The 24,513-nt window shown below is 43.7% G+C and overlaps 1 protein-coding gene across 1 annotated transcript in view; it reads right to left on the bottom strand.

The window, feature by feature from the left end:
* SMS (spermine synthase) overlaps positions 1 to 24,513 on the bottom strand; it is a 54,471-nt gene that overhangs the window by 13,734 nt on the left and 16,224 nt on the right. Inside the window, exons 2-7 of the mRNA XM_045471827.1 lie at positions 16,327 to 16,447; positions 12,499 to 12,589; positions 11,895 to 11,959; positions 6,003 to 6,178; positions 5,056 to 5,210; positions 3,969 to 4,058 (exon numbers count right to left, since the gene is read on the bottom strand). Of these exons, the coding sequence (XP_045327783.1) occupies positions 3,969 to 4,058; positions 5,056 to 5,210; positions 6,003 to 6,178; positions 11,895 to 11,959; positions 12,499 to 12,589; positions 16,327 to 16,447 (698 nt within the window). The remainder of the gene's footprint in view (positions 1 to 3,968; positions 4,059 to 5,055; positions 5,211 to 6,002; positions 6,179 to 11,894; positions 11,960 to 12,498; positions 12,590 to 16,326; positions 16,448 to 24,513) is intronic.

Genomic DNA, 24,513 nt, shown 5'->3' with positions numbered 1-24,513 from the left:
AAGAGAGAGAATAGCTCAAGCAGGCTCTGTGCTCAGTTCAGGTCATGATCTCATGGCTCATGAGTTCAAGCCTGGTGTCAAGTTCTGTGCTGACAGCTCAAAGCTCGAAGCCTGCTTCGGATTCTGTGTCTCCTCCCCCTCTTTCTCTGCCCCTCCCCTGCTGGTGCTCTGTGTCTCTCTCCCTTTCAAAACTAAATAAACATTAATAAAAAAATTAAAAGTCAGATGCTTTACTGAGCCACCCAGACACCCCAAGCAAATACATTTGAACAGAATCTTGAATGTATATCTCCAGATTTATAAACAATTTAGATGAGTGCTTTAATTTGTTGATATGTAAATTACTTACCCCTCCCTACCCCATCTTCCCTAATGTGTTTGCATCCAATTTTGATTTCATGGTACATGTGTGTTAATTTTTTAAACCGAGGCAAGAATTCTATCTATATTAAAATGTAGTTGTGATTGTTTTGTGGGCAAAGGGAGAAAAAGATACATACATATTTCACATCTACTATTTTGAGAGTTTAAAAAGGGAGAGGGGATTAGGTTCTTCAGAGCATGACAGATTTGTTTCACACAAAGCTAAAAGTTACCATTGTTGGCAAATAATGTTTGCATTGTTAGCCAGACTTGGCTAAGGTGTTTTAACCTGTAATCCTCACACCTGTGCCAAGTGGGTATTATTTCAATTTTATGGGTGGAGATTAAACTTAGAGAGTTCAAAGGACATTTATACAAGGTTATAGGGTAATTTTAGAAGGGTGATTCAGATTCTTGTCTCCCTGGCTCTTTTTTCTAACTTCCTTATATGGATTCAGAAAAACAATTTAAGCATAAACAGAACCACAAACGCAAACCTGCAGTAATGTTGAGTTGTAGATTGTTGTAATTAGAGGCTGGATATATGTGGGACAGTTTACTAATGTCCTTGGAAAACAACTCTTGACTTGCAAGTCTGTCTGAAAATAGAGTACCAAAGGCAGGTAGTGACACTGACATTTAGACATTCTAGGGAATGGTAAAAATAGTATTTTATTTTGAAATGGTTTGGCTTTTGAGGAAGGTGGGTGTCTGAATGCATCCCCCCCCCTCCACTTTGCTGGATTAGAACAACCATTAAGGGGAGCCTGGAAAATTCTGAGGTTGAGAGTTTTCTAGGTGTGTTCAAGGGGTTGAGGGTTCCTGGTCTGGGGGTAGCAACAGGCAAGCCCCTTAGCCATTAAAATATTACTATTAAAAAACACCAGGTCTTTGCAAATGTTTATCATTTGAAAAACAGATATTCTGTTGACCATTTTTAGAAATTAGAAAATGTTCCACAGTGCTCCCCATTCCTTTTATAATTATAGAGTAACTTTAATACTAAAATCCTTAAAAGTAGTACAAAAAAAATAAAGATTGATTTTGATGAGTGTACAAGATTTTCAAGTAAAAGAGTAATTAAATCTAGCAGTTTATTTAAAGAACTGTATTAGGCCCAAGAAAGATGTAGTTGAGAAACAAAGATGGGAATCTTGAGAAATCTGTCAACATGATTCATTATATGAATTATTTAAAAAGAGACAATAATGTATTAACAGACAAAACATTTAGGGATATTCAGCAGTCATTCTTATTTCTTTTTTTATATTTTTCATTTTTTTTAATGTTTATTTTTGAGAGAGAGAGAGTGCAAATGGGAGAGGTGCAGAGAGAGAGGCAACACAGAAACAGAAGCAGGCTCCAGGCTCTGAGCTGTCAGCACAGAGCCCAATGGCAGGGCTCGAACCCACGAACCGTGAGATCGTGACCTGAGCTGAAGTTGGACACTTAACCAACTGAGCCACCCGGGCACCCCTCAGCAGTCATTCTTAATAAAAAGTCTTTTAGGGGCACCTGGGTGGCTTAGTCGGTTAAGCGTCCGGTTAAGTGTCCGACTTCAGCTCAGGTCATGATCTCACGGTTTGTGAGTGTGGAGCCCCGTGTCAGGCTCTGTGCTAAGAGCTCAGAGCCTGGAGCTTGCTTCGGATTCTGTGTCTCCCCCTCTCTCTGCCCCTCCCATGCTCATGCTCTGTCTCTGTCTCTCAATAATAAATAAACGTTAAAAAAAAAATTTTTTTTTTAAAGTCTTTTAGGTAAGATAAAATTGGAATGGAAGGGAAACTACCCAAGCTGCTTAACCGACTGAGCCACTCAGGAGCCCCTTGTCTGACTCTTTATCTCAGCTCAGGTCTTGTCTCAGGGTCATGACTTCAAGCCCCATGTTGGGCTCCACACTGGGCGTGAAGCCTACTTTTAAAAAGATGTATTTGCTTGGTTATCTTGCTCTAAACAAGTACTGTAGATATGGGCACTAAACACATGCATGCTCAAAATACAATTCAAAATGTACCCGATAAACTGTAATGACTGGTTAATTTGCAAGCACAGTACAATTTAGGACAGAAACTAATTTACTTAGCAAGAAGCAAATGTTTAAATACACATATAAATCACACAAAGAGGTCTGAAGAGTAGCAGAACACATCACCTCAAAATATGCCACTTTCGGGGCACCTGGGTGGCGCAGTCGGTTAAGCGTCCGACTTCAGCCAGGTCACGATCTCGCGGTCCGTGAGTTCGAGCCCCGCGTCAGGCTCTGGGCTGATGGCTCAGAGCCTGGAGCCTGTTTCCGATTCTGTGTCTCCCTCTCTCTCTGCCCCTCCCCCGTTCATGCTCTGTCTCTCTCTGTCCCAAAAATAAATAAACGTTGAAAAAAAAAAATTTTAAATAAATAAATAAATATGCCACTTTCATATATTGATTATTTTGAGTGGTAGGCACTTGAAAAACCGCAAATGCAGAGAAAAAAAAAATTTAAATAAATAAATAAATAAATAAATAAATAAATATGCCACTTTCATATATTGATTATTTTGAGTGGTAGGCACTTGAAAAACCGCAAATGCAGAGAAGCTTTCTTTAAACTCCGCCTTCATCTGCCTAAAAGATGGAGCCTCTGAAAGAAACTCAATTGTCAGAGATCCCCTCTCTGGGGGATTCAACCAGAGAAGGTTGACCCTTATCACAGAACACCAAACTTTGTCACAAACATCAAACCTGTCCCATCTGTTCTTCCAAGGGCCCTTTATCTTTACTAACAGTCACTCTAAGACACCTACGACCCCCTTCCCTATTCAGATGATATTTAAGTCTAAATCCTAAAGCTACCTCTGAATTACTCAGTTATCTCTAGGTCTCTCCCAAGCATACACGAACTATATATGTTAATGAACTTGTCCTTCTCTTGTTAAGCTGTCTTTCATTACAGGAATCTCAGCCAAGAACCAGAAGGGCAGGGGGTAAGAGCGCTTACAATACAGAGTCTGTCCACCTCTGGCCCTCCACCTTGTTCATGCTTGCTCAGTGACCTCTCACGGGGCTATGTGTTCCAGCACCTTGGAAATTAATATACATACCTTCGAAATGCCTATCAAGGCCAGGATAGGTTTGGCTTCCCATGAATCTGTTAGAGATAACATAGTCTTTCCCCCTTCCTGATGCACAGGTGGTGCCATAAAATATAATTAAAGGTTAGTTGTCAAGTACGTGCACCCAAACCCTCTGATCTCACTACAGTGCCCCTCCTGCATATCCTCTCACTCTATAAATCTGTGGATTACAGTCTGGACTTTGCAGAGAATAACTATACAGCTGCCACGGGTCATCCTCTGCCCCATCCCACCTGTCAGCAAGTATCTCTGAATAAAACTCTGTGTAACCTGTATGGAGTGGCCTACTTTGTTTTCTGGTTACAAAGTGCCTTCTCAGTTTGGGGGGATATTTTACTCTCCTTCCTCCACGTTCTAGACAGAAAATTTTTCCTTCCCTACAAGGTGATCTATTTATTTCTTAACCAATGATACTTAAAGCTGTTTTAGGAAGGCACAATTCAAGTCAATAACGTATCAGTTGACTTAAAAATGTTATCCGGAAAATATAATTACCTGATAGCAGTCTCCTTTAAGATTGTCTAAGACGTCACCACATGTTTTTCGCATGTATTTCTTACATCCATCAATCACCATTTGGTCAATGTTCAAACAGGTCAAGGAGAAATTTATCCTGAATTTAGATCAAAGAATTCTGAAACAGTAACACTATTGTTTTGAGAGCGAGAGGGTGCCAGTGAGCAAGGGACAGAGAAAGAATCCCACAAGAGGCGGGTGAGGGTAGACGGGGGAGAAGCGGGGTTCACTGGATGTGGGCCTCAAATTCATGAACCATGAGATCATGACCTGAGCCGAAGTCAGATGCTTAACGACTGAGCCACCCAGGTGCCCTGAAACAGTAACACCTTAAAGAAAAGGTACAGGGCAGCTGGCTGGCTCAACCAATGGAACAAGTGACTCTTGATCACAGGGTTATAAGTTCAAACCGCAAGCTGGATGGAGATTACTTAAAAATAAAATCTTTAGGGGCACCTGGGTAGCTCAGTGGGCTGAGCGTCGGACTTAGGCTCAGGTCATGAACTTGCCATTCGTGAGTTTGAGCCCTGCGTTGGGTTCTGTGCTGACAAATCAGAGTCTGGAGCCTGCTTTGGATTCTGTGTCTCCCTCTCTCTCTGTTACTCCCCCACTCACACTCTCTCTCAAAAATAAAGATTTTTTTTAAATTAAAAAAATAAAAAAATAGAATCTTTAAAAAAATAAAGAAAAGGTAGGACAATTATTTTATAACACTAATGGGTTTCATATTTACCCCCAAAAAACCCATGAATGAGATAATGATTTCATTTTTGTACCAAGGTCATTCAAAAGGGACTGAATTTTCTTTTCTCCTCATGAAGCCCTTCCAGGAAGTGCTAAGCAGTAGATGCTGGACCAAGATTGTTTTCTCTTTATTTTGCAACTAGAGCATCTCTGCTGCTTTGTTCGTAACCACATGAAAAGGCTACCAGGACTAAATTGAAATGTTCGTTCAAGACAGTATTTATAACACATTTGCCTCATAACATTAACTGGAGCCTTAAGACAAAAAAAGAGGAAGAAAGCAAAAGAAGCCAACTGAACTTGATCTCTAAGTAAAGGATATCTCTACCATAGTGACCATCTTTGGTTTCAGTTTGACTATTTCACATAATATGCCCCCATCTCCGCCCCCTAGAATCAGCACGTCTTTGCCACTGTAGTCTTCTTTTCCACTGCCCATGATGGCCTGGGTATACGCCAAATCACTCTCCGCCAGATCTAGGGAGGAAAAACACAGGTCCAAAATGGTGACTCTACCCAAAGCCATACCATGACCTGACTCACCATACTGGAAAGTGCTGGAATCTAGCCTAAAATACAAATTTAAAAAATTTTTGATCTTTAAAAACTGTCAACAATGTGCAGAGATACTTTTATTTTTTCTGGACTGTGGATTTTTCATCAACCCTACCCATCTGACACCTAATACAATATATTACATACAGATTACACACACATATACCTTGAAGAAAACTCAGTCTTACAAATGTTCTGATATGCCAATTAAAAGCAATTACATCTTTCATTACATGAAGTATAACATCTAAGAGTTGTTCCAAATATGAGAGGGAGAAAGCAAACCAGGGTTTAGAGGAAACAAGATTGACCAGGAGTTGCTAATTACTGTCACTCAGTGGTGAACATACATGGGTTCATCATACTATTTTGTACACTTGGGTTTGAAATTTTCCATAACAAAAAGATTTCCTAAAAAATAAGCAATCATATTTTCTTCACAGAAGTATTATCCGAATACTCAACACTAAGAAAACTAAAAAAAAAAGGAACATCAAGACCAAGTTTTCATGGCTCTGCCATAAAACATGAAAGCCCAGACAATTCACAGGTTAATGTGACATAAACATTCCTATCAAAAAATAAATAAATAAATAAATAAAAAACAAACAGCACTGCCAAGGACAAAGTAGGACAAATCCACAATGGTGTATTTGTGAAGAAAACATTGTCACTTTGCTATGCAACTGGGGTAGGGATGGAATGAATACTTACTAACATCCCCACTAAGGATGAGAATGTTTCCAAATTGCTTTGAGTGTAGAATTTTAATGTTCTGATAAGGTGAATCTTCATCATACACCACTTCATCTATGTCATACTCAACCAGGCGACCATCAGCAGTGGGCCAGTATCTGTCGATGGCCCCTCCTCGAACTATGGGTGGTAATCTGGAAAAAAGGAAAAAGGAATGAGCCTTCCAGGAACTGCTTACGGGCTGCTTATGGTGACACTTCCTTAAAAGCGAATCTTTTGGGGCGCCTGGGTGGCTCAGTTGGTTAAGCGTCCGACTTTAGCTCAGGTCATGAGCTCGCGGTGAGTGCGAGCCCCTGCTTCACATTCTGTGTCTCCCCCTCTCTGCCCCTCCCATGAGCATGCTTTGTCTTTGTCTCTCAATAATAAACAAATGTTGGGGCGCCTGGGTGGCGCAGTCGGTTAAGCGTCCGACTTCAGCCAGGTCACGATCTCGCGGTCCGTGAGTTCGAGCCCCGCGTCGGGCTCTGGGCTGATGGCTCAGAGCCTGGAGCCTGTTTCCGATTCTGTGTCTCCCTCTCTCTCTGCCCCTCCCCCGTTCATGCTCTGTCTCTCTCTGTCTCAAAAATAAATAAACGTTGAAAAAAAAAATTAAAAAAAAAAAAAAAATAATAAACAAATGTTAAAAAAAAAAATTTTTTTTTTTTTTTTTTAGGGTGAATCTGGAGGAGCACCTGGCTGGCTCAGTGGAGCATGCAACTCTGATCTCAGGGGTGATCCACAGGAGTATAAGCCTCACATTGTGGGTAGAGAGTACCTTAAAAATAAAAGTGGGGGCACCTGGGTAGCTCAGTCAGTTGAGCATGCAACTTCAGTTCAGGTCATGATCTCATGGTTCATGAGTTTGAGCCCCACATCAGGCTCTGGGCTGACAGTGCAGAGACTGCCTAGGATTTTCTTTCTCCTTCTCGCTCTCTCTACCACTCCCCCACTCACTCTCTCTCTCACAAAATAAACAAAAAAAAAATTTTTTTAAGTGAACCTGGAAGCATGAGTGTACAAAAAGCAAGCCATAATGACCTCATGGCCAATTCCTGAGTAGTATATAAATCTAAAGCTTGGTCTTTCAGCTATATACAAACATGGCCCCTACCAAATCTAAACAACTGTGGTACATTAAGAGTTTACTTTTTAAATAAACCTTTCTGGCATAATTTAATTTTCCCTTAAAAAAAAGTTGGGAGAAAATGGCAACCTCAGACATCATACTTCATACCCCAAATACTTCAGCAAAAATCAAAACTGCCTATACAACCACACTGCCATTACCAAATTCATACAAGCGCACATGGAAGCAATACTATCATCTAGTACACAATCCATATTTAAATATCCCCACAATCATCTCAATCATGTCATTGATAGCTATTCTGCTTTTGAATGAAGAATCATACACTATATTTTGTTTTCCTTTTTTGACCCTCATTTCATCTAGTATAGTTTTTCCTCTCATGTGTTTCACAACCCTGACCTCTCAGTCCAGACCAGGTGTTCTGCAGAAAATCCCTCATGAGGGTTTGCCTGAAGATCTCTTGATCAATGTCAGGTTGGTATGTATTTACACAGGCATCACATCAGGGGCAGAAGATGTGTGCTTCCTATCGTTAGAGATGTAAGTGTGACCACTTGGTTCAAATAGATGGCACCAGATCTCTTCATTTGCAATAGTACCTTTTTCCCTTTGAAATTACTAAGCAAGCTATGGGGTAGTCCTCTGAAATTGGGTGAAGGTCCTGATCTCCCAATAAACCTCCAGTAGTGGCTTTGGCATCTAGAAAATTCTTGGCCAAACCAATTATTATTACTACAAGGACTGCAAACTGATGATTTTCCCATTCCATTCCATTTTGTAAAAGTTCAGTATTATAGACAAGGTGAATGTACTAGAAACTACCAGCAGAGGACACTAAATGACAATGAAAACAAGACCCAGAAAAGGAGCTTGGCAAATCTAACAGGAACACAAAATGAAAACTGACTACACGTATAACACAACTATGTGCAAGTCATATGTTCTCAGATACAGTGGTTTCAACCATAAAACAGATTAGCAATAAAACAGCTGTATACTGGCATCTGCTACCTCTGACTTGCTCTGATGACTCTCTTTGTTCCCCTCACTCACCTATTTCCAGGAATACAATCTGAACCTGTCTTAATGAAGCTTCCTCTGAGCAAACGCTAACAACTATAAAAAACATAGAGATTTACACAAAGCAAATTTCCATAAACTCTCATTTAATCCTAACAACTCCTGATTTAACCACTTGATCTTTTTTTTTTTAATTTTTTTTTCAACGTTTATTTATTTTTTTTGGGACAGAGAGAGACAGAGCATGAACGGGGGAGGGGCAGAGAGAGAGGGAGACACAGAATCGGAAACAGGCTCCAGGCTCTGAGCCATCAGCCCAGAGCCCGACGCGGGGCTCAAACTCACGGACCGCGAGATCGTGACCTGGCTGAAGTCGGACGCTTAACCGACTGCGCCACCCAGGCGCCCCATCCACTTGATCTTTTAAGTGAACAAATGCAGCTGTTGTAATTACTAGCAGACAAGAGGTTTGTCTTGTAAAATGTGGTGCCCCAAACAGGGTAATATTTCCCACTCCCTCTCTCCAGAACAGGCAAACAGGACTTGGAGGTAGCCTCTTCCAGCCCGGCTGGGGGTTGGTGGGTGGAAGGAGGTGGGGAGGTAAATCACCTGTGACATTAGATGCTGGTGACAAATATCAAGTCATGGGTTTTCAAGGGAGTAAATCCACCCCTGGTTGACCACCAGCCAGCTATCGACAATTACTGAACTATGCACAAACCTGCTGAAAATACATGTCCGTTCTCAACTATGTCACTAGTGCCTTGGCTAAAGAGCTCTTCCCTTGATTGCAACACAATGGTTCTGTTTTTCTTTTTTTTTAGGATTTTATTTCTGGGGCACCTGGGTGGCTCAGTCAAGTTAAGTGTCCGACTCTTGATCTTAGGTCAGTCATGATCTCGCGGTTCTTGAGTCTGAGCCCCACATCGGGCTCTGTGCTGATGGCACGGAGCCTGCTTGGGATTCTCTGTCTCTGTCCCTCCTTCATTTGTGCTCTCTCTCTCAAAATACATACACTTTTTAAAAAACCTTATTTTTAAGTAATCTCTACACCCAATGTGGGGCTCGAACTCACAACCCCGAGATCAGAAGCTGCAATGCTCCACCGACTCAGGTTATGATCTCACAATTCAGGAGATTGAGCTCCACATTGGGCTCTGTACTGACAACATGGAGCCTGCTTGGGATTCTCTCTCTCTCTGCCTCTGCCTCCCTCTCTCAAAATAAATAAATATTTTTTTTAAAAGAATCCATAAAGTTTATTTATTTTGAGAGAGAGAGCGCGAGCACAAGTGGGGAAGGGACAGAGAGAAAGAATCCCAAACAGGCTCTGAACCATCAATGCAGAGCCCGATTCAGGCTCGAACTCATGAACCGTGAGATCATAACCTGAGCCGAAATCAAGAGTCAGATGCTTAACCAACTGAGCTACCCGTGCACCCCAACACATTGGTTTTTAAAGCCTGGCAAAGAAACAAAAAAGGATCTCTAACAGGATGGGGAAGCCATCTATCTTGATGAAGCACTCATCCCAGCATGAAGTACATCTATCTCTTTGGAACGGGCTACAGGAGATATTCCGGAGCCCCACACAACTCTGGTTTCAACTGTCACTGCTGAACATTAAAAATGGATCCTAGAAAGTCAGGTAAAGTATGTCCTGGGCCTCAGGTACACTGGGTAAACCACAGTATGTCCCTCCACTCCTCAACAAAACTTAAATGATGTTTGTTTTCCTGTTCCTTTTCTTTTGAAAAACAATATGAAAATAAGTTCTCTAATACATCCCATAGCTTCTTAGTTGAAAATTCAGATTTAAGTCATCAGCCACAGGGGAACAATGATTTCAGATGTTACTGAGTTACCTGTTAATGACTGAATTTCTTTTTTTTTTTTTAATTTTTTTTTTTTAACGTTTATTGATTTTTTTGAGACAGAGAGAGACAGAGCATGAACAGGAAAGGGTCAGAGAGAGAAGGAGACACAGAATCCAAAACAGGCTCCAGGCTCTGAGCTCTCAGCACAGAGCCCGACGCGGGGCTTGAACCCACGAACCATGAGATCATGACCTGAGCCAAAGTCAGACGCTTAACCGACTGAGCCACCCAGGTGCCCCAATGACTGAATTTCTAACCATGTCATTCCCCAAAGAGAAAAGTGGCACCATCCTTGTCCTTTTGAGGCCAATAACAAAAAGCCTACCACCAAATATTCCCAATAACTTCTCGACCCCTCCACCCTGGTTTTATGAAAAGATTTAACAGCAGCAACAAGCAAAAGCAAAGTCTGTATTTTGAATTGAAAATATGAAGCTTAACTCCACTCTCAAAACTCCTCTACCAAAAAGAATCAGACTTGTCATGAATGCCGAAAACCACAAACGCATTCCATCTATTTACTCACTCCTAAAAACAACCCCAATAAAAGACCAATAAAAATCAGAGGCATTCTGATGTTGGCAAATTCATTATCATGGAGTTAACACATTTTACAACACAGTGGAAACCTGCTGAATGCAAGCTGGTGCAGATATGAAAATGGTGCAAGCAGGGAAAGATGGAAAATCCACAAGTGTGAGGGTGTGAACATATTTTTAAGGATAGGAAAGAGGGAAATATAGCTGCAGATGCATACACTGAACTTAGGCGGGAAACACAAATCTAGGTACTCTGGCAGATTTCAACAAAGTGGGCAACTTGTGGACTGTTACACTCTTTTACTGGCAGTTCCCTGCTTTCTACCTTACCAGAGATCAAACAACTTTCTGGTTAAGCTTACATCAGCCCTGGAGCTTTCCTATGGGCTGAGGAACTCAGCATGCTGAGCAATTCAGTCCTTACACATCCTCGGTCTTGCCAAAATGAATTCCCTCTTCTAGAAAGTGCTGTCAACTAGGGAAATCTGTGTTCTGGTCGCTTCCATCAGTGGTGGTGCAACCTTGGTACAGTGTGTTTGCTGTTGTGAGTAATGGGCCAGCCTCCTACTCCTGGGGCCTGATAAGGAGCCACCCAGACAGGGAAGAGCAAACTGCTGAGAATTACCTGCTGGGCATCCATGATTTACTTCTATTCTTAATTCCCAGGACCCACCCGAGACTCTGTCCATTCCAACAAATGTCAAAATTGTTATTTCTATCAAAGCTCTTTTAACAATTGACATCACGGACAAATACCTCTACACTGTTCAAGAGAACTTTTGGTAGGGACAGAAACGTTCCTTATCTGTGCTGTGCACTATGATAGTCAATAGTCATTAGCTACTAACAGGAGACTAGTGAGAGGAGAGGAATGGAACTATTTTTATTAACTTAAGTTTAAACAGCCAAAAACTGTCTTCATTACCATTTGAAAAGAACCGACCTGTGGCTGCTCAAAGTGGGTGGCCTCTCAATTCTTCCTATCTTGCAGTTACCTTACTTGAAAGCTGTGAGGCAAATTTTCTATCACCTCATCTTGTCCTGAATCTTAGAACTGAATTCCACTTGAGAGCGCAGAGTTCTGAGCAGAGAGAGCGCGTTTTCACTTTACTGGACCAGGTTGGGAAGTTTTCTAACTCCCCTGTGACTGAGATGGAAGCCCCATCAGCTCTCTGCTTTATACAGTTCCAGCTCCTGAGACTCACTCCCTATCTCCTTTCTAACTTGTCTTGTTTGGGTGTGAGGCACCCGCTAGCTCAGGCTATCATGTTGCCAAAAGCAGCCCGTACTCGGGGACAACACGACCATTCCGATGATCTTACCCGACATTCAGGAGTGAACTTACCGCTTCACCCGCCCAGTACTGTCCCGACTCAATTCTTTCATTCTTTCTTCTACTTTGTTCAGAAGCTACAATTAAAAGAAAAGAAGTCAATGGGCTTACAGAACAGGCTAAGAGGTACACCGAAGTTACAGACCAGGAGGCTGAGGCCGTGGTGACAGACCTGTGCTTTTACTCCTGTCCTCCCCCATCCCTTCAGCAGCCTCCAGACCTGGCCCAGTTCCACACACCACACCAACCAGGCCTCAAGGTGCTGACCCAACCTCAGTCTAAGTCACCAGTGAAATAACGGGGAAGGGGAGAGCAGAAGGGTAAGGCACACAGAACATCCTGCTTAAAGGTGTACGTTCCATCCAGTGGCAACAAGTAAAGTTACTCAGTATTCAAGCAGTCAAGGGAATGATGACAAGCCAGGTTCCTAACAATAACTGAGGAACAACTATTTTTCTTCTAAAATCATTGATCTGGAGGGAGGAAAGTTTAAAGTTAACTGGGTTGTTAGCAATTAAGTAAAATAACTTTACCATTAAAATAGACATTTAATGATCCTCAATTACTTATAATTACATCGAAGTAAATAAAAAGTCAATAAAAGTGAAAAACCAACACTGTCAACTTCTTGGCCTTGTGAATCACCATCATAACTCTGAAGGTCCAATAACACCAGTCCATGTGGGTAAATTCTCAAATTGGCAAAACTACAAAGGAAAGTATAATTTTAAGGTTAGGAATTGTATCATGGCATTCCCAAGAAAAAGACACCAACCCACCCAATTAAAAGGAAAGACCATTGCTCTTTTTTCCCCTAAATTACATAGTTAACCCTTTTGGTTTCTTAGGAGAGCCTCTTCTTGGGGGTGAGGGAGCCACCTATCAGGGAAGATTTAGATGGAGTCACCACATGCTAACGTTTTCACGTAACAGGTTCTTGGGCCCAGAAAGTGATTCAGTAGCAAGTTCTGTGAACCTGATGATTTTTTTTTTTCCAAAGTAAATTCTACCCCCAAAGTGGGACTCGAACACACGATCCTGAAATCAAGAGTCGCATGCTCTACCATCTGAGCCAGCCAGAAGCCCCTGTGAACCTGCTTTTTAAGAAGGTTCCCTGGCACATGTTGGGCCAGGTTTAGTAACCATGGCCTTAAGATGAAGGGAGGGTAGGAAAGGGCAAGTGGATCCTCCCAATTAACCTTCAGAGAGTTCAAACCAGAGCCTTGTTTTTCTGACTGCAAGCAGGTGGTGGTTAAACTGACTTAGTTGTGGATTGGCACACCCCAGCCCTATACTGCAAACCAGATCCAGCCCGCAAGCTGTTTTGCAAAGCCTGCAGATTAAGAATGGTTTTTACATTTTTTAAAGAGTTGTTTAAAAAAGAGAGAGAGAATGTGACAGACACTTAAGTGGCTTCTTACAAAAAAGCTTTCTGACCCCTAATTTGGTGAATCTGCACATTTTTCTTAAAAAGTCAGAGTGTATCACATCTAATAGAAGTTAATTATTTGGAAAAACTTCTGTTTCAATCATACACGTGTATCTGTACTGCATAGACACAGAGGAATATGTACAGGGTTATGACATAAAATTACTTCCTAGCATAAGTTGTAGTTAAAGAAACATTTGAAACACACTAAATTAGAAGAATTCTGTTCAGCGAATACCGGCAGTGTGCTTAGATTAAAAAAATAAACACTACTAATTAATTTTACCTTCAGCCCCAAAATAAAGTTCAGGCCCAGGAAAGCACAAATCAATTACATCTGAATGTAGCTAATCATCTTTCCTTGCCCCTCCACCACGAGCAGCACAAAGGACAGGGGCTGGGGATGGGGGAAGGGTAGAAAAACATCACTTTTAACCACCTGATTGATTCTAGCTGAGTCCTCTGCCAGAGAACTGCAGAAACACAGGAACACAGATAATGCGGGAAGTTAAGGTCTAGTAACAAACTCAACCATTAAAAACAGAAAGAAATAGAGAGGAAAATTTGTGGGGCGGGGGCCCCGCGGGGTGGAAAACATGTAAAAAGGTGGATGAGGATCAGGACCTCAGCATCACAATGTGGCCATTAGCCAGAAGTCTAGCCAGAAGTCAAGCCAGAAGCGGATGCTGTCCCCCTGAGCCTGGTGGCCTGCCAACCACCCCCCGCCCCCCCCCACCACCAATCCATGCCTGGGCGGGAGAAGTGAGGTTTCAGGACAGGAACCACAGGGATGAGTCCCAGCTGACCAAGCAAAAGAAGAGGGAGACCAATGTGGAAAATAAGTTTTTAAACAAAGCAAGTTGGGGAGCCTTGGTGGCTCAGATGGTTAGGCATCTGACCAGCTCAGGTCATGATCTCAAGGTTTGTGAGTTCAAGCCCCACACAGGGCTTTCTGCTATCAGCACAGCCTGCTTCAGACCCTCTGTCTCCCTCTCTTGATGCCCCTCCCCTGCTTGCGCGCTAAGTAAAAACATTTAAAATAACCATGTTAATTTTCATTTTTTCTGCTTTCAGAAGCAAACAGCTCTTGTCACTCAAAATTCCCTTCCAGGAAGAATTCTAGACTCCCTAGACAACGGGAATTGGTGTATATGGTACAAGATTCAAGAAATGAGGTACAGAAGTAGGCAGGGCCTGGCTGCAAAGGCAGTTAGGAGACTGTTACGAGATTCAAGGCTTCACCTAGAGTGGAAAAGGAGCCTCCTGGGGTGGCAGGGTGACATGGCTCAATTTGCTGTGGTTCCCAAAGGATGGCCCATACCCAGGACAGCAAGAGACCATGGCAGGAAGGTGGAGAAAAGAGGCCAGGACAGAGAGGTACTGAATGCAAACCTGCAGGAGCTGGAAGGATCAAGGACAGCTGCAAACCTCTACTTCCAGGAAACGTGCTGTTAACTGGGTCAGAGCATGGACCAGGGGAGGCAGGAGAGTTTGGTGGTGATGTTGATTTGGGGTCAAATCAACATCTTCCTTGAGGAAAAAATTATTTTAGATACATTTGAGGTATCTGCTAAACACATACATGGAGATTTGCTACATAGTTAGAAATACATATCTGGGCTTGGGGAGAGAGGAGCTGGGAAGTCTTTGAGAGGCATCAAGAGAGGGAAGTCCATTACCCCCATGGAGTAGACCATGTTGACTTATACAGAGAATAATGAAAGGGCGGGGCGGGGGGCATGCTAAGAAGTTTCCCTCATCTTCCAGCATTGCCTTCTGAACCTCTGTAAGAGCATGGGGGTGGTTATTTTTTCTTTTAATAGAAAAACAAGTGAGAGAACATGGGACATTAACGAAACCATGTGGAATTCTAGTAATTTGTACCTTGGGGGAATGGAATTAAAGTCACTGAAAATACCCAGGAGTTCACATTTTAAAATTAACAGGGCAGGGGCACCTGGGTGGCTCAGTTGGTTAAGCGTCCGACTTCGGCTCAGGTCACGATCTCACAGTTCGTGGGTTCGAGCCCCGCATCAGACTCTGTGCTGACAGCTCGGAGCCTGGAGCCTACTTCAGATTCTGTGTCTCCCTCTCTCTCTGACCCTGCCCCGCTTGCGCTCTGTCTCTCTCTCTCTCAAAAATAAATAATAAACATTAAAAAAAATTTAATGTTTTAAATTAATAGTGCAAATCACTAAGAATCTTACTAGTTTCCACGCTAAACCAGACAAGATAGAATACAAACCTAGACTTAGGAGAGCACAAAGAGCTCAACACACTGGCAGCTTCTTATCGGTCAGTTCTTAATTTAGGTTTCCTTTCCAACTCCCAGAACATATTGGCTTTCATCTACATACTGATTATGTAAAGTCTAGATAGTCTATAAAGTCTTAAGGAAAAAAAAAACTTGAAATCTTGGATCTCCTCATCTTCCTGTCAACCTTCTTGCAGACATTCTCATCCTGCATTTGACCATGGTCTGCATTAATTGATAATAACTTATAACCGTGCTAATCGCAGTGGGATTCACAGTGGGGTCAGCCGACCAGCACCACCAGCACTCCCTGGGAGCTTGCTGGAAATGCTATTTAGGGTGCTGCCCCAGAGCAGTATACTGCATCAGAAATTCTTGGAGTGGGGCCCAGGAATCTTTTAACCAAGTCTGAATCATGGCCTGCCAGTTCACAGTGCTTATGCTGCCCAGGGGGGTTCTGGGTCCTGGCCACACAGCAGAATCATCTAGGCAGGGGAGTTTGGAAAAATACTGATGCCCAGTGGCCTCAATCTCTGGGAGAATGACTGGGGTAATGGCATCTTGTGAAAGCGCTCCCAGGCAAGTCTACTGTGCAGTTAGGGCTGCGAAGCACTGAATTCTAGCTCCCTCCTACAAGGTGTCACAGGAGGAAATAAAAATACCTGGACACCACCCCACCACTGCCCTTTGCCCCCACCCTCCACCCCCCACTCCCAACTGAAGTACTCAGATCTGAAGAGCAGCACTCAAGGACACCTCACCTGCCGTTTTTGCTTATGTAGGTCGCTAAATAACCATGGTCTTGCCAGGTGTGCACCGACTCCGTCATCCCTTGCTCCTGGAAAATGGACTGGAGGCCTTTTAGAATGGTCTCACCATCAGCTAGAGAACAAGGGAGAGAAGGCAAGGTGGTCAGGATGAAGTACATTCCAGAGGAAAGCCAATGAGGCAGTTTGACGACCGAACTTTCTGAGAAAACCTGAACAAAGAGTTGCCAGTGTCACCTATCCCTTTTGTCATGAGCTGTGTAAACGTTCAACTCCATGAGGAGACACTACACAGATTACCAGGTAACACAATAAAGACACCAAAAAAACCCACAAAATAATTGTGCTGAGGATGCAGACATGTATTCAGCCAACTAGAGATGGCACAACAAAATATTTAGCCTAAACCAGAAATCAAAGATATGCAAATAAAGGAGCTTCTACTTTAGGGTAAATTAATGAGCATATACAGTGCTAGAAAGGGGATTCCATCCTCTGTTGATGGGTATTATAAATGACTTCAAAACTTTTGGTTCTATGTTCCAGATGTCTCACAGTAAGGATGGGTTGCTATTATAATTTGAAAAACGTAAATCAAACAGGGCCACTCAGTAACTTATTTCTATATGGTAGAAACTGAACAACTCCATATGGGACAACCTGCTATGCAGTGTGAACCCTTCCTTGGCCAGAAGCCACTCTTCCCCCTCCCACCCACCCACCTCCAAAATGGAGCTCAATCAAGGTTACAGAAATTGCATTAATCTCTGAAGACTCACTTGAAGCCAGAATCTTCAAGAATATCCAACATTATGAGACTGAGAGGAAAGGCAAAATGCCATTTTTTCTCTTCTAGTTCTATATGCTAAGCAGTCATTTTCTGAGAAGGGTAAGATAAAAAACCGAGATGAGACTAAAGGAATTACTCTGTACTGGCCCAGGAGCCCTGCACAGGCTGGTGCTTTTTCCACATAAAATAGCGGAGGCAGCAAAGCGTCAAAATGAAAAGTGGGTCTGTGACCTGAACAAGGCAAAAGAAAAAACAGAAAGATTCACAGCTGACCACAGTGTGGTTTCACAAGAAAATTACACTAGAATTCCTTCCATAAACTAACTAGTGCCAAACCCTGGACTAGAAGTTAGTATTTTTTTCACTCTACATAGAATGTATCTCCAGTGATGTCTGGAACTATGTTCTGAAGACCTTCCAGAGCATAGTAAATGAAGACCACAAATGGGGTCAGAGGCCAAATTGGACAGCAGACATGTCTTATTCTGGCTGGCACAGACTTTTTTTAAAAATGTAAGTCAGTTGCCCCTTAAAAACCTGATTTCACCTGCCCCCCCCCACCTGCAGTGGGTGGAATGGTGGCCCCCCCCAAAGGATATGCCCACATACTAACCTCCAGAACCTGAAAATGTGACCTGATTTGGAAAAAGGGTTTTGCAGATGTAATTATGGATCTAGAGAGGAGATCATCTTGGATTATCCAGGTGGGCCCTAAATCCAATGACAAGTGCCCTTATGACAGAAAAGGAGACACAGGAGTAGGTGACAGAAAGACAAAAGTAGAGACTGAATTGGTAACAGCCACAGGCTGAGAACACGGAAGAGCCATGAGAAGCTGGAAGAGGTAAGCAAGGACTCTCCCCTAGAACCTTTAGAAGGGACCATAGCCTTGCCAACAATTGTTTTGGATTTCTGGCCTCCAAAACTGGGAGAGAATAGGTTTCCGTTGTTTTAAGCCATCCAATTTGTAGCACTTTGTTACGGCAGCCCCGGAGGACTAATACACCCACCAAAATTCCTATTTTTAACATCACTTAACAAACAATAGTGGGGCGCCTGGGTGGCTCTGTCAGTTAAGCCTCTGACTTCCGCTCAGGTCATGATCTTGCGGTTGAGGAGTTTGAGTCCCGCGTCAGGCTCTCTGCTGTCAGCACAGAGACCACTTCGGATCCTCTGTCCACCCCTCTCTGCCCCTCTTCTGCTCATCCTCTCTCTCTCTCTCTCTCAAAAGAAATAAACTTTAAAAAACAGCAAATAGCATAGCAAAAATGGCAGTGAAGGCATCATTTTTTAATCTTCCAAATCCCCAGAGACAGAGATATTAGGATAGCACAACTAAAACTCACGGACAACATTTAAAATAAAACTAGATGAGCGTGCACCCCCAAGCGCCCAAACAGGAGCAGGTAGAGAGAGACAAGCAAGTCACAACCTAGAGGCCTGTGTGGTACCAGCAATGGTGAGAGGAAGTGAGAAAGCAAAGGGACTTCAAATTGCTCATAAAAACACCAGTTGGGGTTCATGCACAAGGAAGGGCTCTCCTCCTTTGAGAAGGCAGCACCCAGAAGGGACACAGAGAGAGCAGGGTACACAGTGAGAGAGAGCAGGATAGTTTATGGAGCCAGATAATGTCAGGGTGGCCAATCCCTATGACGAGCAAATGAAGGGAGGCTGCTTCTAGGGAAAAGCCCCCCATCAGGGAAAGACTACTGGAGCAGAATGCACACCACACCCACAGCATAAGCATCAACGAACACGAGTGGTGACCTCATGTCTCATTAGTCTAGCTCATTCCCACAGAACTATGCCTTTGGGAAACTCATTTGGCAGAAAATAGCTGGCTTCGCTATTCTGAAATTGGTTTCAGGAAATTAAAAGGGGGAAGCCTGCATTTTATCTGCTGAATTATATTCGGTTTTAAAACCGAAATCCACCCCCTAAAAAAATTCTGATTTCAAACTTCATAAAAAAGAACTGACCTGGGGTGCCTGGGTGGCGCAGTCGGTTAAGCGTCCGACTTCAGCCAGGTCACGATCTCGCGGTCCGTGAGTTCGAGCCCCGCGTCGGGCTCTGGGCTGATGGCTCAGAGCCTGGAGCCTGTTTCCGATTCTGTGTCTCCCTCTCTCTCTGCCCCTCCCCCGTTCATGCTCTGTCTCTCTCTGTCCCAAAAATAAATAAACGTTGAAAAAAAAAAAAAAAAAAAAAAAAAAGAACTGACCTTGTTCAGTGTGTTTGTCACTGAAGCCTGGTGGGGTCAAGCCACCATGGAAGTGACTGAGCTGCAGGGCGAGAAAGACAAGTATGCCCAGTGTGCCCGAGTCCCACATACCCCAAGCAGTACTTGCCCTGAATAGGAAAACCACTATGTCATTATTCAATCCCTCCTCAGCTAGAACAGATGTTTTCTGTTTTGAAAGTGTGTAAAACAAATCATCACTCCTGGTAAATGGCCTCAAGACTGGGTCCTGCTAGCACATTAGAAAACAGAACACAAATCCCTCATGCCGGTGAAGGGGACAATCTAGACAGGGCCACGCTATCACTGGCCAGGCTGTACAGTGAATGAAGACCTCAGCTCCAAGGTTGAGCCAGGGCAAAATCTATCCCTTGGGCCAAGGAAAGGGGGATCTTTGATACACCTAAAACCCTTGTCTGCTGGCCAAACCCAGCATGGTGACCATCCCCCTTTTCTAACTGGCACTGGCAGAAAGGCACTGAGGGGGCTAATGGAGGCCCCCCATCCAGCCAGGTTTTAAACAGAAGAAAAACACATTATGAAAGAAACCCAATTGAGAGTGTTACTTATTTCTGTACTGTGGGCTTGCCCCTCAATTCGACACAAATATGCCAGGTCTGAACGCTCTTCCTGGCTGTCGCCACCACCTGGTCCCTTGTGGGCAAAGAACATGCCAGCCCTGCCAAGGATACAGGGACTGTGCTTTTCTGCACTATCCTCCTGCTCTCTCCTCTCTTGTCATCCACATCACTCACAGTCCTTGGAGAAGACTGAGAAAGGGGAGCCAGAGCTGAACCAACTGCCCAGCAACTCTTTCCCAGAACCAAGGTTTTCAAATGAAAACAAAGCCATGAGGTGCCAGGGTGGCTTGGGCAGTTGGGTGTCCAACTCTTGATTTCGGCTCAGGTCATGATCCCTGGGTCATGGGATCGAGCGCCAAGGTGGGCCCCATACTAAGCAGGGAGCCTGCTTAAGATTCTCTCTCCTTCCCTTTGCCCCTGTCCCCTGCTTGCTCTCTCTCCCTCGCACTCTAAATTTTTTTTTTAATTACAAAATAAATGAATAAAATAAAATGAAGCCAAAGACCTGAGCTCTGCTAGGTTTAATGATGTGGCTAGCTTGGTCATCTTAACCTCAGGTGTTCAATAAATGTTTTGCGGGGAAATGAATTTATTTCAGTTAGCTAAATTAATCATCCATATTGCTATATCTTTGCAGAGTTTCTAGAACTTCTAAATAGGTGTTTTTCAATCCTAGCAGTGCATTATCATCACCTGGAGAGTTTTAAAAACCGGTATGTCACATCCTAGACCAATCAAATAAAAGTCTGGGGGTGGCACTCAGGCATCAGTATTTTTCAAAGCTCCCTGGGAAATTCCAATGCACAGCCATGGTTGAGAACCACTGATCTAAACCACTAGATAACAAGAATGAACAAGAAATCCCCGCTATTTCCAAACTAATTACACTCGAGTCACAAAAAGGTTATAGAAAATGTTGAACAAAGTCTGACAAAAACCCAAACTCCTTACTAACTATAGCCACAGGTAGCCTAGGACATGCCCCAGAAAATGCTCCGCAGTTATTATCCAATTTCAACCTTTCATACCCATCTAGTAAGAAACATGTAACACAACCAAACAAAATATATTTGGCTATATCAGGGCTCCTCAATTGGTGATGACAACATATGGTGTGAAGGACTGTCTTGTGCCTCAAAGGACCTTGGCAACCCCAGTCATACACACGACATGTGGGTAGTACCCCCCTTTGTTAAAAAAAAAAAAATTTAAGGGGGCGCCTGGGTGGCTCAGTCAGTTGAGTGACCAACTCTTGATTTTGGCTCAGGGAGGGCACTCTCTGTGTGATTGAGCCCTGCATCAGGCTCTGTGCTGACAGTGTGGTGCCTGCTTGGGATTCTGTCTCCCTCTCTTTCTGCCCCTCCTGTGTGCATGCATGCTCTCTCTCCCTCTCTCTGTCAAAAATAAACAAATAAACAAACTTTAAAAAGTAGAAACAGGGATGCCTAGACGGCTCGGTTGGTTAAGCAACCGACTCTTGATTTTGGCTCAGGTCATAATCTCACGGTTTGTGTGATAGAGCCCCACACAGGGGTCTGTGCTGACAGCAGAGCCTGCTTGGGATTCTCTCTCCCTCTCTCTCTGCCTCTCCCCTGCTTACGTGCTCGCTCATGTGCTCGCTCTCTCTCAAAATAAATACTTTAAAAAATAAATAAAAATAAATAAAAAAAAATTTTTTTAAAAGACTCCACACCATCATTGCCCAGGGGCAGAAGTGGAGTGGGCAATACAATCCCTTGAGAACTACTAGTAAAACTGAGCCTGGGGTCAGAGCATATCCAAATTTGGGAACACAAAGACTGCAATGTCATAAATGCCTACAAACCAGAGAATTTGAGAGTAGATTCAAATGCTAAGAGATATAATCACACAGCTTTCAAGTAGGCATGGTAATCCAAACTAGGCTAATAAAATGTCGTTTGGCAGAAGTTCTTAAAAAAACTCTGGCCAGGCAAGAATGATGTGCAACTAGTATACCACTCAGCCTTCCAAAGTGCTCAGCAACACAAGGACCTGTCCCAGGGCAAAATATGTCATTTGTCAACTAGACAACTCAATGCCCCCGTTTCCAGACCACTGCCCACTTTGAGTTTATTCAACAATAACTTTAAAAGAAATCAACTTAGAGGTCTGATCCAAATTACATACACCACTATCAAAAGGAAGGGAGGGAAGAGAGAAAGGAAGGGAAGAGGGGGGTGAGGGGAGAAGAGCAGGGAACGAAGGCCCACATTTCATCTTCCTGCCTCATTTTCTCCCAGAGATTCACTCCTGGAGAGCTCTGACTGTGACTATCAGCTCCAGATGGCTGAATCCCAAATGCATATATCCAGCTGGAAGGTACCTCCTGCCTAAATGCTCGCCACACTGTCCCAGTCAAGTCTGAAAATGGGCTTGGACTTCTCTACTCCACCCCCCACTAGATGTTAATACCCTTGACACTTAAAATCCCCCATGAAGCTCCCCTTGAAACTTTTCCCACAAATCCCCCACCACAGCCTCTCTGCCCATCCAAGCTCACTGGCCAGGCACCCCTCACATACCTCACTTCCTCAACCATAAGATGCGGACACCACTTTGCAGGTTTCCTGCAGGGAACCTGACACCAGTGTTCATTCCCTCCATCCCTCCTGGTCTAGTACTGCCATTTAATCATTGCTCCACTAGGTGGGCAGCCCCAGTCACAGAAGTTCAGATCAGCTGCACGCCCAGCTTACAAGCCCAAAACAATGAGTAAGGGATTCGTGCTGAGTAAAAACCTAAGATACCCAGCACCCTGGCATAAAGAGGGGAAAACATGCTTCAGTCATACATATTCCCACTTCTTTCTTCCATTTTAAGTAATGGTCAAGATACTGTAACCTCCTTAACAAGATGAATTCCAGCAGAGGATGCCCTGAGGGGAGAAGCAATTGTCACACACCCAGAAAAAAAACTCTGCAGGTTCTCTCTGCACCTGCAGACCCAACTTTGCATCTTTAAGTCCTTTCAACTTCAGAAACTTAAGTAAAGAAAACTCAGGACATAGGGTGTGTGTCAGTCACCTCTTGTGCAGGGCCATCAGCCTGCCCGGCCATGGGCCAGAGCCCCAGTGGCCACCTCTGCAAAGTCAGGGGTTTGGAATGAGCGAATTCACTCACATTCAAGCAGCATCTGGCTAGTGAAATTAGGAGACAAATTTCTATTCTTGCCAAACATATCTTTAATTATGAAGGCTGGAAATTCCACACGTCCCCATCAAGCCTCCGTCCCCCATTTCTTTGCTTCCTAGCTCTCCCTCACAATGGCTCAAGCTACTTCATGCCCAAGGGGTTGATTACTCCCATCATCGCACCATACCCAAGTGGTGGAGCCCAACGTCCGACCTCCTTCCAGTTCGCGCCTACTGCAAAGACCCTGGTACCTCCAGAGCCCCGTGCCTTACTCCACTTGACTCTCTGATCCCACTGGTCTGTCTCCCCATCCCACTTCCCCTTTATGCTCAGGTCAGGGGCCACCCCGAACCCCCCTCCTCCTTTCTGAGAGCCGTACTCCCCTAGTGGGCAGTGGCAACAGAGAAGTCAGCAGCTCACAGCAAGGAGAAGCATCAACGCAGGCATCCTTTACCCAAAACCTGAGAATCTGATGTCAGAGAAGCTAAGAGCCAGTTTTGCGTTGTGCAGTTTTCCTTCACACAAAACCAGCTTTCAGGTCACCTTGATAGGCTCCTAAACCTAAAGTGGAAGAAAAGGCAAACTGCATTCCAACACACTTTGAAGTCATTCAGGTATCTGCTTTAAAAATCCACTCAGGGGCGCCTGGATGGCTCAATCGTCTAAGCGTCTCTTGGTTTCAGCTCAGGTCATGATCTCACGGTTTCTGAGTTCAAGCCCCACGTCGGACCAGACAGCACTGAGCTGGCTTGGGATTCTCTCTCTCTCCCTCTCTCTCTGCCCCTCCCCAGCTCCTGCTCTATCAAAATAAATAAATAAATAAATTTTGAAAAAAATAAAAGTCATTTATTAAATAAAATAAAAATCCACTCAGATGTCCTAATCTCAACAATGGTGGTAGTTACGTGACTGTATGCATCGGTCAAAACTCAGAACTATACACAAAATTTACTCAACATGAATTATATCAAGTTTAAAAAAATCATGGGGCACCTGGGTGGCTCAGGCGGTTAAACATCCGACTTCGGCTCAGGTCATGATCTTGGGGTTTGTGAGTTCAAGCCCCGCGTCAGTCTCTGTGCTGACAAGCTCAGCGGAGCCTGGAGCCGCGTTGGGATTCTGTGTGTCTCCCTCTCTCTCTGCCCCTCCCCTGCTCATGCTCTGTCTCTCTCCCTTTCAAAAATAAATAAACATTAAAAAAAAACTCCATTCCAGGGGCATCTGGGGTGGCTCAGTTATGCATCTGGACTCTTGCTGATCTCAGCTCAGGTCTTGATCTCAGGGTTGGGAGTTCAAGCCCTAAGTTGGGCCCCAAGCTGAGCGTGAACCTACTTTATAAAAAAAAAAAAAAAAAAAAAAAAAAAATCTATTCCAGAGTTACCACCACCATTGGCATAACCACTCTGAGAATAACAAAATAGC

Source organism: Leopardus geoffroyi, chromosome X (genome assembly GCF_018350155.1).
Source record: "Leopardus geoffroyi isolate Oge1 chromosome X, O.geoffroyi_Oge1_pat1.0, whole genome shotgun sequence".
In the NCBI taxonomy this organism is placed as follows: domain Eukaryota; kingdom Metazoa; phylum Chordata; class Mammalia; order Carnivora; family Felidae; genus Leopardus; species Leopardus geoffroyi.
Note: the sequence above shows the minus strand (reverse complement) of the source record. Positions and strands in the feature narration are given on the sequence as shown.